Below are 15,015 nucleotides of genomic sequence, written 5' to 3'. Positions count from 1 at the left end.
GAGAGTTCACAAAAGGTGCAGCATAGAAGAGTCATGGATCTAGCATCACTTGCCGATATAAGCCATGGTAACCTTCCAGGTTGCATCACATTAGCCCATCGTTAGCGTGAGTTTTCATGCGCCAGCATCCTGGTCTGCCTTGAGCCATTCCCTGGAGGAATGCCAGAGTCTCCGCGGGACCGTTCTGGCCAGTTAGTAAATTCGGGAAGTAAGCACCGATTCGCCTGTCCAGTAGGATGATTGACAATGTTTCATACGACCTCCAAGGGCTGTATCAGTCGGGGCTGGAGCCAATAGATGCACACAAAAGAGCAGGGGGCGGAAATTCCGGAATCCGCTGCAGTCAGCAAAAGAAAATCTCGAGCTTTCCAGGCCACCTAGTTGTCCTCATTCGGACATTTGCCAAGAAACAATGTCCTAAGCTTTTGATTGGCACTTCTTGGCAAAGTATGTCCCACCGGGACTCCCCAGGTGGATTAGTTGCATAAAGTGGCGTATGGTGAGCACTGCATAGCCTTGACCCCGCGTCGGCCTCGGTATAGGAGGCGTGGAAGATGGGCGGAGGGTATGATCTTGGGAATGCCGCATTGTTATTAAATTATCTATGTGAATTATTAGGCCACCTATCATACCTCCTCGTTGATTGCCGAAGACTACTGTGGCTGACCTAATCTGAAAAATACTGAAAATACAACCTCTTTCCATACCAGAGTGTTTTTTTCATACCGGATGATACCGAGGTAAGGAAAAGAGTTGGATTCTTAATCATTTGGTAGGAAACTCCTGTAAGAAAGCGTGTTGACCGAATTAATCAAGATGGCTTTTGAAAATGAGAGATATGAGAGCGCCGAAGAAATCCAAACCTTCCATTCCACTCTTGCGAGCACGTTCCAAACGGGTCGAACTAAAGACATCGCTTGGCGCAAATGGCAGCTCAAGCAGCTGTGGTGGTTAGTAGAGGACAATGAACAGGCAATCCTTGATGCCATCAAGGCGGATCTCAATCGGTCCGAAGTTGAAAGCTATCTCACGGATCTCGCCGGCATCCGCAAAGATATACTATATCACCTAGATAATATAGATGTCTGGACCGCAGATGAGACAATTGGGGATAGTTTCATTGCAAGACGACTTCGTCTCGCACGAATCCGAAAAGAGCCACTCGGCGTGGTTCTCATTATCGGTGCATGGAATTTCCCAGTCCTGCTGGTTCTGCAGCCTCTCATCGCGGCCATCACCGCGGGCTGCTGTGCGGTCATCAAGCCATCTGAGGTAACTGTGGCATGTCAAAATCTCCTCCGAGACCTGGTCACCCAATATCTTGATCCTACTGCGATCAGATTGGTCTGTGCGGGCGTTCCGGAGACGACCAAGCTCCTTTCGCTTCCTTTCAATCATATCTTCTTTACCGGCTCCGCGAATGTGGCCCGACATATCAGTGCGGCAGCAGCAATCCATCTGACTCCTATAACCTTGGAGTTGGGTGGTCAATCTCCTGCCATCGTGGGTCAATCAGCTGATGTCGAGCACGCTGCCAAATGTATTGCGTATTCCAAATTCCTCAACGCCGGACAGATCTGTCTGGCAGTCAATCATGTCTTTGTGGATCCGGCGGTGCATGGCGCGTTTGTAGACCGATTGCAGTACTGGAACAAACGATTTTTGCATGGGCAACAAACGATCACCACGGCCATTGTCAATCGGCAACATTGGGACCGTTTATTTAGCCTTTTGCACAAGACGAAAGGGACGATTCTCTGCGGCGGAGGTGGAAGTGAGGAATCGCATCGAATGGAGCCAACTGTTGTAGTAGAACTTGATATGAACGGTAAATCCGCTTTCAATCCTTTGTTATTTTGGGAGACAAGTCTGACTCGCGCCACTAGATGTGCTACTAGCGGAAGAGATCTTCGGTCCCATCTGTCCTGTGGTCAAGGCAGATGTACGTCAGGCCTGCCAGGCAATTAATGAGTGAGCCTGGGATCCTTTCGCCATAAAAAACCGTGCTAACCTGTGAAATAGAAGGGAACATCCCCTGGCCCTATATATTTTCAGCTCCGACAGCTCGGAAATCCAGAATAGTTGCGTGTACCCATCAGTCCCTGAATCGCGAAGTAATTTCACTAACGCAACAAATCAGTACTTGATAACACGAATTCGGGTGGAGTCACATTGAACGATGTCATCCTCCATGCAGGATTCCCGGGTGCTCCGTTTGGCGGTGTTGGTGGCAGCGGACATGGCTACTATCATGGTTCCTATGGATTCAAGGCATTTTCGCATCTTCGGACTATCGTCAGTTCACCGAAATGGTTCGACCGTCTGGTAGCATTCCGATATCCACCATTCGACGCAGCCAAGAAATCCAGAATCCCACAAACCAAGGCTAAGTTCAAACGGGGGGAAACAACCCAGGATCAACGGCGTGAAGTCTCTGGAATGGTTGGGTCCAAACTTGCAGTTGCCACAGTTCTTTGTGGGATTGCCTTTTATTATTACTCCTACTCCAAATGATAGTGCATACGTCTTTTCGAAATCATAAGCAAATGAATCCATTGAATAATATTGGAATTAGATAGATAACGAGATAACGTTGCAATCAATAACAATCACACTCCACCAATCAACCTCATTGACATTCACCTCATTGCCATTCGTCCCAGGCAGTAGTTCAGGCCTTCTTGCTCTCCTGCATCTCGATCTGCTCCGAGGTGATGGTAGTATCCTTCAGGTCCTCGACCCTCTCAACACCAGTTAGGCCCAGAGATTGGTTAATTCTCTGCATGCGGAGACGATCGGCCTCAGCAATGCTTGCCTCGGAGCCACCGAAGAACACATCTAGTTCCTCAAGGGTCTTATCCTTGGTTTCGGGTGCGAACTTCCAAATGAAAAGACCGCCTAGGCCACTGAAGATGGCGAAGAAAATGTAGGTGCCGTACTTCATCGAATCCAACATATGCTTCGTCGTCAAACCGATGATGAAGTTGAACATCCAGTTGGTACTAGCAACAATGGCAACACCCCTGGAGCGCTGGCTATTAGGGAAGATCTCCTGGGTCAGGACCCATGCGACAGGGCCTATAGACAGTTAGTTCGGAAGGTGGAAGGAATAATGAACTAAAACATACCCCAAGAGTAGGCGAAGTTCACTGCAAACAGCCAAATAAAGACAATAGCAACCCATCCCTGTCCTTTGTTCAGACCCTGGTTGAGGTCCCATTTAGGTTTAAAGATACCCTCGACTGTGGCCACAACGATATGACAGCAGAACATGCCAATGGCGCCGACGATAAGGAAGGTTTTGCGACCAAATTTATCAAGATAGAGCACGGCAGGGAGAGTAAAGACTATCTGCAAAATTCCGGTCACACCAGTAGCCAGAAGAGTCTGCGTGGTGGAGCTGAATCCGAAACTGGCAAAAATCTGGGGTGCGTAGTATAGGACTGCATTGATACCGGTAAATTGTTGACAAATCATAGTACCGCAGCCAAGGAAAAGACGCTTAATCATGTTAGGGGCAAAGAGTGCCTTCCAGGGAGCCAGAGAACCACCAGCACCGACAGATTCGCGCTCGGTTTCTTCGTCGAACATGACAGCCGCTTTAATTTCAAGGAATTCGGCGCGGACGTAAGGGTCGTTGGATGGGAGACGGCGGAGTCTCGAGAGAGAAGCGAGAGCTTCGTCCTCACGGTGCTTCATCATCAACCAGCGAGGGGAGAAGGGGAAATAGAACATGCCGAAGAAAAGGATCCAAGCAGGAATAATTTGTATGGCTAGAGGTAGGCGCCAGGCGATAGTCTTCTGGCCGAGGCAGGTATGTCCGTTGCTAAGGGTAGCGTCAAAGGCACCACTAGCGAGGTAGGGGTTAGCGATACCCTCGGGATCGCAGGTCGTACCGCCGACAAATTGCATGCCGTAGTCGAGCCAGAAGGAGATAGCGGTGCCAATCGTAATAGACAGCTGTTGAAGAGAGACTAGAGATCCACGTAGTTCTGGAGGAGCAATTTCGGCCTGGTAAAGCGGAATGACCATACTGAACATACCAATTCCCACACCACCGATAATCCGGCCGGCAAAAAAAATAGGCAGGTGTTTGTGCACCAGTTTGTAGGCCAGTGCCTAAGGTAAAGATCAAGACAGCAGTCATCATGGCATATTTGCGAGAGATACGATCAGCGAGGATTCCATTCAGCAGAGCACCGGCCCAGGCACCTAGCTCTAGAGCAGACACCAACCAGCCCTGAATGGTGGATCCTCCAAAGGTCGGGAAATGGTTTTGGAAATTCTCCATAACCAGGATGGGGCCCATGACTCCCTGGTCGTAACCATACATGATACAACCCAGAGAGGCAAAGCAGCATGTCAAGGAGACGAATGGGTTTTTGAGAAGGCCAATGATACCATGGGCCTTCCCTGCGTTAGCACGGCCAACGACAGACTGGCTGACTGCCATCTTGGGGATGTAGGAAGCAAAAGTCGGAGGTGGAAGACAAGGATGAAGGGAAAGTGTGATGAAAGAAAAGTGTGATGAATGAAAAGGATGATGGATTGAAAGTGGGTTGAAGTGAAAGTGTGATGAATGGAAAGAAGGAAAGATGGAAAATCTGGAGTAATTTCTGTGAGGTTAGAGCAACCAGATTATGTAGTTACCCCGGTAGGGTTCTAGTTTGCTTAATTGGGAAACTACCAGAGTGAGTCCCCAGACCACACAGTCTCAGTCCCCGCATATCACCAGATTCACCGCTAATGATACCATAAGCGAGACCCCAGCTTATAATCCATCTATGGATGTTTCTAGGAGCTTAGGGGAATACTACTTAAGGAAATGTTACAGTGGCATTTCATTTGCACATACATCTTAATCTTACCTTGACCGTTCTTACTATACTACTTACATATTGCTACTACGTGCGCTAATATTCGAGGCTTCTACATACTATGTATCGTAGTGCATTGCTTTTGTTAATTTAGTAGAGTGTTGAGGAAGTTCCAAGGTTGTTAAGGAGTTTTGTATTGGAAAATACATATATGTTTTGAACTACCTAGGAACAGGCAGAGAATAAGTGGTTCTCCAGCCTTATGAAGTACCTGGGATGTACCTAGGATGTAAATACTAAAAGTGATAATACATTACAGAAACATTCAACGGACATACACTAAGCTTTGGGGGACAAAAGAAGCATCAGCCGATAGGCCGAAATTACCCGCTAAACCCCATCCTATCTCCCGAAAAGCTTCATTCATTGGCTAAGATTGGCCTTATATCTCTGTCAGCTCCAAACCCCATTTTTCCCCAATCATACCCCGCTACTATCCGGGGTGCGTATAACTAACTACTATACGGTGTTGAATACATATATCTATGCAGGTGGCTGTCAAAAAATATGGCAGGAAAGACAGCTGGGTCACATTCTTGTGATGGGAAGGGAAAAAAAGGCAGTAACAAACTTGTAGACACAGTCAGCGTTGGACGAGAACAGACGCCACCAGGCGTACTCTGTATGAAAGAAAGATTCCGCTTTTCAGGGGGTGGAAATGAGTAAGTAATATTATGTGGAATGCCCTAGATCAGACCTCGGGACTGATCCTACACCTGGGATAGTTCGCTTTTGACGCGTGCGCCACGGCCCACCACTCCAGAATGCTCTTAGAATATCCATGGATGTTCATTCATTCACCAGACAGTTATCTCTAGGACTCAAGCCCCTATAATCTGACCAACGGCCGTCTTATATGCAATGCTACCGCGTTGTCCAAATAGGACTTTCCTCCTGGTATTTGGTGGAACATACAACTAAATATCATTTAATCTTTATTCAACAAACTCAAACTCCCTAGTTCATGCAGACTGAAGCTAAAAGGAAATGACTCGAACAAAAAAAAGCCAAAGTGGTAGGGAAAGCAAGAGCAATTTAATATCATAATGTGGCCGTGATGTGGTATCGAACTGATGAAGCAACGAGAAAAACAAAAAAAGGGGTAACAATGAAGGCAGGAACAAAAAAGATCAATCAAACACATAAATCAAAAAAAGGGACCATTGCCTATGCATGTATGTACGAAATATGCAAGGGCCACACCTCCCGTAGAACAGCCCACCACACTCTCAGTACCGTTTATACTTCTAAAACTGTTGTTAGCCACACCCACCAAAACAGGGTTCATCAGAAACCACTTACATCTTCCATCTTACGCCGATTGCTCGGGTCAAGGGTATTCCCCGCACCAAGCAGAGTCTGTCCCACAGCCTTGGACACTCCGATAGCCGGTCGGAGGATGACCGTGGGTGCACGCTTCCATACTGCCTTGGCGGCCGCCTTGGCGCTCCCACTCTCCACTACCTCCCCGGGTACAGCGACGATCGCATCCCGAGCTAAGAGTAGATCGCGTTCGAGACCACTGAACGCCCCACGCAGTCCCTGAACCACCCCAACCGGCTGATCGGCGTACAATGAGATCTTCTTCGCTTCGTCTTCGTCGAGTGAGTCGTCGTCGTAGGGTGGTGCGCTGGGGGTGGTCAGCATATCCTCCGCGCCTTGGAGGACGGTTTGTGTGCCGATGGCGAGTTTTGCGCCGAGTTTGACCAGCTCGTTGGAGGTTGTCTTGGCGAAGGCTAGGGCGCCCTTTTGGATGCTGCGCACGATCCGGCCGTCTTTTTGATATTCACGCATCGGGACGACAACCAGGTCGCGCATGCCGCCGCCGACGTTGACTAGAGAGCGGATCGGTGCGAGACCGGCAAGCACACCGGGCAGCTGGTTCTGCTTGACATCTGGCATCCAGATGTCGTTGAGAGTTTGGCCCATTCGGTCGAACCCGGACACTCCATATATGATTACATGTCGTAGCACCATGTCGGCGCCGTCTAGCACGAAGAAGTTCATGAACTCAGTTGTACGACCGGACCGAAGTCCTGCGTAGTCGACCCGTTTAGGCTTGAAGTCTAATTTGACTTGCACGGCGTTTATTTCTACCCGCTGCAAGAATGGAACATCACCCGGGGTATCAGACTGTTCGGCGGTCTCATCTCTAAATTCGAAGAACCGACTCATGAAGTCAAGAGCATCCTGGTCAACATGCAACCGGAGTGGTAGAATAGTGGCCTAAGAGTCATGTTAGAAACAGGTCTAGACAATTAATCACTAAGAAACGAACCTTGAGGACAATCTCAGACGCAGCCAGCTCAGGCACAGGCTTTACAGTTAGAACTTCGAGGTGAACCATGCTCGTTCCACTTTCTTTTTCACCAGCCTCACGCATGTACGTTGCGAACTTCTTCCACGTGGATGTCGGAACATGATCGTAGATTTCTAGATCCTTGACCCGCACATCTAACGAGCTCTGCGTCTCTTCTGAACCCGGTGGGAAGACAATCAGATCGGCAGAAACACCCTTCAACTCGAAAGTCATTTTGTGGTGTTTGCTCCGATGCAAGCGCAATTTCTTCTCTCTCTTCGAGCTTGATCGGCCCTGGCGACTTCCAGCCCCAGTCACGGTAGTGGTTGTTGCGTAACTCCCAGTCTCACTGGTGAAATCGTCGATGTCCTGATTGATCTCGCGGTGGAGTTCCCGTGGATCCTTGTTGGCTGGAATACCGATGTAAATGGAGTTGAAGAGGAAATCACCAATGACAGACTCCTCTTCATCTTCTGCTAAAGGTGACATCCGTGAGCCCCGGGAGCGGCGTTCTGTGGCCTTGGTTTCCACATCCTTGACAGCTTTGGATATTGTGTCACGGGTGCGTTGCCAGTCATATCCATCAAAGAGATTCCAGATGAAATGCACGTCTCGAACACGCACACGCAAAGGACTCCGCTCAAGCTTCGTGTCATTGGCGAAGCCGTAGGTGTTCTGGGTAGAGTCCCACCGATGAGCGGTTCCACCCACAGCTGATTTCTTTGCAAAATGGTCCTCCTGGAAGTCCAATTCCGTCATGCTGGATGATACTTGGTATTGGGAATGGAAACTGTCCAGCAGATCATTGGAACCCGCTTCCATGCCTTCAATGCCCACACCACCAAGACCAAGACCGCCCTTCGCGGGATAGAAATCGCTGACGTATTCAAGTTCGTCGAGTAGCTGATCTTCCTTGGACGATCCTTCGGGGATAGTTGCCAGATCATCGTCACTGGAAAGAGGGGCCTCAGCCGCAAATGCATCCCCGGTGAACGAGGCGAACATATCTTGGATGGGCATAACCTCTGTTCGATATTTGATATTGACATTTGGTGGAGTTGGAGGTTGAAGCCCATTCATGATACTGATGAGCGTCTGAGTAGAATCCGCGCATGTTTCGAGGATCAACAGGTCATCTCTCAGCTCCACGTCCAAAGACTTCGTCCCATCCTCAGCGCCGGTAAGCTTGACACCAGCAGTTGCCGATGAGATGGAAGAAACAGGAACATAGCCTTTATCGATATACGCTTGGGCCTGGGTGTCTTGAGGAACGATAGAGCCCCGTTGGTGCAGGTTATCAGCTCCCTCATGGTACACATCGTCAATTATCATGAGCGATGCTTTTCTAATGTCCAACGATGCTTCCGCAGATTCCTCCCCATGGATACTTCCTTCGAACTTGGCATTGGTGAGAACTGCAAGGCCTTTTGCTGGGGAATTGCGAGGGTTGAGGCCAAGAACGCAATCTCTGAACCCAACTGCCAGCTTGACCGGCTTTGTCGAGGAGCTGGATTCATTAGACATCGTCCGCCCTGTCATTGAAGAAGACGGGATTGAGTGCTCTGCAAGATTTGCAATAGAGTTGACCATACTACTGGCCAAATCTCCGCTCATCTTGTCGCCACCCAATCCAAGGAAGGCCGTCACTGATGGTACCGTATACTCGACAAGGAGGTTGTGCAGTTTGATCTTGTAAGTAGGATCCATCTCATCGGGTATGAAACGAGCCATGAGGACGGGCGGATAGGACTGGTCTGGATCCCGATATTTGTTCGGCGGCCACAGGGCATGCCCCACCAGCTCTTCCTCGTTATTCCGACTGACCGACATAGTTCCAATTTGGGCTGCAGTAAGCGAAGGCATAGTGATGTGTGCAACTTCAACATCGGTAAGTTGACTTTCGATGTCCCCAACTTCTCCACCAACGTGGATGCGTCCTTGGAAGTCACGGGCCAGCATCAAAGTAAGAATACCAGGGCGATCATCTTCTGGCAGATACTTGGTGACATTGGAAAGCCGACTCAACTCGACAGCCAGAGATGAGAGGGGCTCTAACCCACCGGTATCTGAAATGACCGTTTCCAAGCGCCCCACTGTCACACGGAGAACAGATCCTTGTCGTCGCTGGCGCAACAGCGTGTCTAGCATGATATCATCTTCCACTTCAAATTTGTCCTGGGACGGGGTGATCAATGTCAAAAGACGATCGAGATCAACCTCTTTTGGAGCAAAAAGGAACTCAAGGCGTATGTTGTTCAGGGTGATTTTGGCGGGAGTATCAGATGAAGCGTCGTCAATTGCAAGTGGTCCAATCATTTTGGCCTTGTCTATTTGTATACCAATCCCTTCAAACCTGCTCACGATTTTGACGGCGGTCGTGGTAAGTTGGAGACAATGAGTTTCGCCAGTGACATCCAAAAGGATGGCACCAACTCGGGCATTGACTTTCCATAAGGCCGACTTGTCCTTGGTCGTGTCAACAGCTAGGGCGGGTGTCTCAAAATGTACACCACGGGGGCGCTGTTTGGAAGGTGGCGGGCCGCCTTTAACTGTTGACACGGATGACATGGAACTTCCAAGTTCTAGAATGGTGCTTAGGCCACCCATCCAGCCTAGGACCTCTTCCAAGCGCTGTACATTGAGGTTGATATGTAGAGGCAACGTGGATATATCAACCTTGGCCAGATCTGCCGACTTGACCAAAGAGATAGAAATGTCTCCTTGCGAGGGGGATAAAACATCGCGCGTAGATTCACGCATCTTCAATCCTTCATCAAAGAATACAATATCCTCTGAGGCGAACCCGAATGCAAACTTGGACACGTGAAGATTCAACTTGGTATTTGTACTTTGAGCTGAAACGCGAGCATCCAGATCAGATAGAGTAAGACGAAGAATCACGTCTTCCATGCTGTAAGGAGGAGACAACGGCGAGCCACCATTGTCGGACGAATATACATTCCCCGAAACATGTTCGATGAACTTCATTGAAAATGCATGGACGACAAGATGAACAGGTGGTGTGCGCGCGGGTTGGTCCTTTCGCGACTGCTTCTCATACAGGTCTTTTTCAGCCGTACCAAGAGATTGAGAGAACTTTTGTCCTATCTTGGTTAGAAGCCAACCAGTTGCAATATCGAAATGTACGAAGACAGAGAACACTTCCACGGCCATTTCGGGTAATTCAGTATCGGCAGTTGACTGAGCCCGTTCAACAAATTCTCTCCCGAACCTCGTAGATTTGTAAGCCCTAGAGGCAAGTAGGCTTTCTTCGGGTGCAGAATCTCCAAAACTAACTGTGGATTCATTCAGGTCACTGTCCGCGTTCTCCTTTTGTGACACAGGCGATGGTTCGGCGGACACTTCTTCGCAATCAGGAGGCGAGAGCCATATCAAAATCTTGTCAACAGTCAATACCGACTTTCTCATCTCATTGATTCTGTGCAACCCAGGAGACGACGTAGTTGAGGGGCTGTCCTTGTGCAATGTCTGAGATTGGGCTTGATCGTCCAAATCATGCTTTTCGGTGGCGTTGTCTTCTGATGGGACTGTGTATCTTGAATTCGCTTCGTCTTGAACTTGGGTGGACTGTGCCAGCTCAACAGGTGCGGTGTTTTTAGATCGGTCATAAAAAGCATTCTGGGAGTTCGAGACACCACCAAACGAGCCCCATGCGCCGGGTATTTGTGGCATGAAGCTCTCACTCGCATCCTGGCTGATGGCACTCATATAAAGACTTTGTGCTTCATCGTGGGAGAAAAGCTGGGACTCGTTCAGATCGGCATTTGGGGTTTCTTCTCGTGAGCCCGTGCTGTCAGGCTTTGACCGTGGAGGAGATGTACTGGAGTGGTGGGGTGATACGCTCAACTGTGATATTTCGTTATGTTCATTTTCGTTGTAATCATTGTAATGCTGTATGGGTGGCGCGATTTCGTCAATTCCAGAGCCGATTTGGCTGTTATGTGTGTCATGATTTTGGGGCATGTGATAGCTGTCAGAGGGGATTAAGGGCTCGTCAGAGTATTCCACCTGTTGACTCTTATACAAGCTTTGTCGACCACGAGATAACTGGCTTCTCCATTCACTCCCGGTCTCTCGGTCTTCTTGGTGATGTATTACTGGTGACTGCTCATCATCAAAATCATCGAATTGAGTGTCAATAACCGAGTCTAGGTACCCCGGGTTGTCTTGGAAGGGGTCATCTCCAAATATCTGAGAATCCTCCATATATCCACCGCGATGACTACCTGAGTCAGAGTCGGCGTCTGAGAATCGACCATGGGAAAATGCAGATGCCTCCAAATTGTCTGCCGTGGTGCTTGAATGGCCAAAAGCTTGCGGCGGCTCGAAAATAGTTGACTGGGTCATGGCAAGGGTTTCTTCGGTTTCTTCCTCGGGGCTATCCAATGGAGAGGGTGAGGGCGCTCTGCTTGACGGCTGACTCCCTTTTGACCGCATAGTCGTCGACGGAGATGCAGGGGCCGCGAAACGAGAGTAGTTAGAGAACACCGATGGGTCCGAAACTAGACTAACATTGATATCGGCGATTGAGATGAGTCGCTTCCCTTCTCGGAAAGGAATACCCTCCTCCAAGCCGGCGGCTTTCTCAGTTACCCCATGTACATTGATTTCTCCCACGCTCAATAACCCCGCGACAAGGTCCGGCTTATGTTCAGGTTGCCGTTTTGATGTTCCATCTTGTTTCAACTCCATATCGACTCGCACAACTGCATCTTTTATCTTGAGTTGGAGTCGATCCACAACGCCTTTCAAGAACCCAGCCACAAAGCTCGGCAATGATAGAGTCTCGTTCCCAAGACCGAGCTCTTTATCATCATCGGTGGACCATGCCAACGGGTCGTGGGGTAGGACTTGCGATTGTGACGATATCGCAGCTTGCAGCTCTTCCCTTTCCTCCTTTGGCTCGGACTCAAGGAATGACTCCGCAAGACCGGACGGTGTGGGCACCGCCAAATAGTCATCCTTTTCGCCCTTCCTTTTTGTGTGTTGTCCCCTTTTCGGCTCCTCTGACAATAACCGAATATGTACGTCGATGCCGTTGGCTTCGCATAGGATGCCGCTGTTGTGGAAATCGGCAGGAAGAGTGATTCGAAGAAGCTGAACCCGGGCGCTGAGTAGCTCGCACGATGGAGGAAGATTAAGTAGAGTCGATAATTTCTATCCCGCGATGTAAATAGTCAGCCCGCACTGCTCCACAAGTCGCGTTCGATGATCTCGGAACGCCGCCCCGCCTCCAGCGGAGGGCCACTCCACCAACTCACCTCTAGCTTGAGGCCAATATCCTTCAACTCGATGGTAGATCGTTGTCCCCAGCGGATTCCTAGGTTATCTAGATCCAGGGCATCTGTGTCGACCAGGCCTAGGCGAGATAGGGCGTATTTGAGGAGCCGCTTCTGGAAGAACGATGGCATGAAGTACGACGCCATCGTGACTGTGAGCCAGGACAGGGCTCGTTCATGTGTGGACTCGTATCATCGAAAATATCTTAACAAAAATGATAAATCAGCCAGCTCCGACAAAGCGGAGTGGATGTAGAAGGTCGTGAAGGGGGGGAATGAATGTTCAACAATGACGTTCCGGGCACCTGATAAAGGCGATAAGTGACCCGAGTCAGGCGCCGACATGCCAACTCACCGATTGACAACGGATTTGACCAATTATCTTCTCATTGACTTGTGATATGTTCCAAGTTACTTCAATAATTACAAGATTTGACTTACACTAATTTGACTATTGCCAAAGAAAAAATTTCGTGTTCTCATATTTGTTCCTGCTAAAGCTACAGACTCATATAGTTAACTAGTTATTGTGATCAACATGACCGAACTTCAATCATCCCCAGCATCGAATTCAGCGAACTCCAGCACAACCCATTCGCAGAATTTCTCGAAATCCGTGGCGAAATCCCGCAGACGTTTGGATTTCAGTCCCTTCCCCATAACCCCATTCTGAATACCAGCTTTCCACTCGGCGGTCGACTCGTCTTCATAACAGCTCCACCGGATGGAGTTCTGCGCCATCATTGATAGCCCAACCAAATCCACATTTTCAAGTCCCTGCAAAGCTTGCCAGAAATCATGAGTTAATCCATTCCTTCCGTGGCCAAGAATTGCGGGGTCATCGTTGCACAGCGAAACGGGGACGCCTCTAGACAATAACGCGGGCAAAGGGTGGGCTTTGATAGAGCTAGCAAGGCGGAGCACTTCGTTCGAGATCGGGCAGCATTCAATGAGGATCTTCTTCTCTTTGACTAAATCAATGAGCAGAGGATGCTTATAAAGCGAGAACCCATGGCCGATTCGTCGAGTGCCAAGAAGGATGGCATCGAATAGGTTGCTATCTGTCGAGTCGCCGTCCCCGAGACATTCTCCAGCGTGGAAAAAGAAGGGAATGTCAACGCCCTCTTCCGCACATTGCTTTTTAAACCAGAATAGTACCGGGACAAGGTCGACTAGCGGTCTTCCGTTATCCTCTTGGCCAACAACATCAAACCCACTGATCAGATCGGGGAACTCCTGCTTTGTTTCGATGCACTGCTTCATGCTATTCACAATCACCTCATTGCCAAACCATCGCAGCGTAGTCCAAATAATGCGAGGATCGTAGAAGTCCTTCCCTTCGTCCGTTTGCTTGAACTGAGCCACGACATCTTCCACCACGCGACACCACTCGAAGTAGTCTTCTTCCGGCTTGTCGTTTCCTTCTTTCCGGAATTGGAAGACAAATGCAATGCGGAACTCCACATATCGGATTCCATCCTCGGCGAGCTGTCCGAGCAACCGGAGCAAACAGGCACGGAAGATAGGCTCGTACATCAAGAGAGAGTCGACAATGGGGAAAGTCCTTGTGAAGATAGACCAAATTGCGTCTACTCCGTGGTGGTGGTGATATGAATGCTCCGGCATAAGGACGCATCGAGTGTTCAACCATTCCCGGAAGCCCTTCTCTCCCCCGTTGGGGAAAGAAGAGGCGGCCTTCTGGATCGAGATTAACGACGAGGCCTCGTATGTTTCCGACCAAATGCTTGGCTTGTCCTCGGATGCTTCTACGGGCTGTGAGGAATACTGGAAAAACACGGGCGCTTCTTCGTAATCCTTGACTGTGATCAACGGCTTCGGCGCCAACATGTGTATGCCGGGCGTGGAGAATGCTAGGCCAATTAGGAAGTCAATGTCGAACATAGCATCCATGTGGGCATGCAGGAGGGACCCCTTTGGCATCTTTTCCACGATTTTCCATAGTCTAGTCGTCTCCATGCGGCCTTTGGCTAGATTGAACATGACACCGGGGTAGAGGATTTCATCTGCCTGGTGGCCCACGCGCTCTTCCAATACATTTGACCACAGCTCGTTCTGTTCCTGAGCTCGGATCTGTGACACGATCTTCGTGGCCCGGGCGGCGATAGGTGATAGAGATTTACGCAGACTTGCATCTACGAAACAAAGTTAGATATGAGGTTTCTTCTACTTGATCTGGGTGATAAATATACCATGACGTCGCTTTTTCTCTTCCAAAATTAAAGCATCGCGTCCTTTCAGATATTGTTGGATAAAGGGATCTCCAACTTGAGGGATACCCTCCTCCAATTCCCATTCATTCTCTGTATTTGCCATGGTTTGAAGTGAAATCAAAAGGGTTGTAGAGTAATCGAGACTTAAAGTGGGCCGGATTGTCGGGAGGGGAAAGATACGGTCCCCGCCTTAAGCCGTTTTCGTCTTTTGGTTGCCTGAGATTGATTGGCTTGGATCGAACATTATTATACATAGCCGAAAGAGGAACTATACTATACGGAATTCGCCGCGAATAGCACAAGCCAGA

At 49.2% G+C, this 15,015-nt stretch overlaps 4 protein-coding genes across 4 annotated transcripts; 1 reads left to right on the top strand and 3 right to left on the bottom strand.

Annotated features, from left to right (window-relative positions):
- Positions 1-816: 816 nt before the first annotated feature.
- On the top strand, positions 817-2,514 carry N7516_002163 (uncharacterized protein; the record flags this gene model as incomplete). Its single annotated transcript, XM_057214883.1, has 4 exons — positions 817-1,828; positions 1,887-1,971; positions 2,023-2,081; positions 2,141-2,514. The coding sequence occupies 4 exons, from the start codon at positions 817-819 to the stop codon at positions 2,512-2,514; spliced, it is 1,530 nt and encodes a 509-aa protein (XP_057076766.1).
- A 157-nt stretch (positions 2,515-2,671) lies between these two features.
- On the bottom strand, positions 2,672-4,453 carry N7516_002162 (sugar porter family MFS transporter; the record flags this gene model as incomplete). Its single annotated transcript, XM_057214882.1, is given in 3 exon segments — positions 2,672-3,078; positions 3,129-4,033; positions 4,044-4,453. The coding sequence occupies 3 exon segments, from the start codon at positions 4,451-4,453 to the stop codon at positions 2,672-2,674; spliced, it is 1,722 nt and encodes a 573-aa protein (XP_057076765.1).
- A 1,653-nt stretch (positions 4,454-6,106) lies between these two features.
- Positions 6,107-12,692, bottom strand: atg2 (uncharacterized protein; the record flags this gene model as incomplete). The annotated part of the gene is made up of 4 exons (XM_057214881.1): positions 12,459-12,692; positions 7,156-12,354; positions 6,180-7,103; positions 6,107-6,124 (listed from the first exon to the last, which is right to left on the bottom strand). The coding sequence occupies exons 1-4, from the start codon at positions 12,621-12,623 to the stop codon at positions 6,107-6,109; spliced, it is 6,306 nt and encodes a 2,101-aa protein (XP_057076764.1). The 5' UTR covers positions 12,624-12,692.
- Positions 12,693-13,025: 333 nt separating this feature from the next.
- On the bottom strand, positions 13,026-14,810 carry N7516_002160 (putative CECR1 family adenosine deaminase; the record flags this gene model as incomplete). The annotated part of the gene is made up of 2 exons (XM_057214880.1): positions 13,026-14,629; positions 14,687-14,810. 2 exons carry the CDS (start codon positions 14,808-14,810, stop codon positions 13,026-13,028), a joined length of 1,728 nt encoding a protein of 575 aa, XP_057076763.1.
- Positions 14,811-15,015: the final 205 nt, after the last annotated feature.

Source organism: Penicillium verrucosum, assembly GCF_028828655.1.
Source record: "Penicillium verrucosum strain IBT 35672 chromosome Unknown utg000001l_segment0_segment0, whole genome shotgun sequence".
Lineage (NCBI taxonomy): Eukaryota > Fungi > Ascomycota > Eurotiomycetes > Eurotiales > Aspergillaceae > Penicillium > Penicillium verrucosum.
This window is presented reverse-complemented; position numbering and strand designations above follow the sequence as displayed.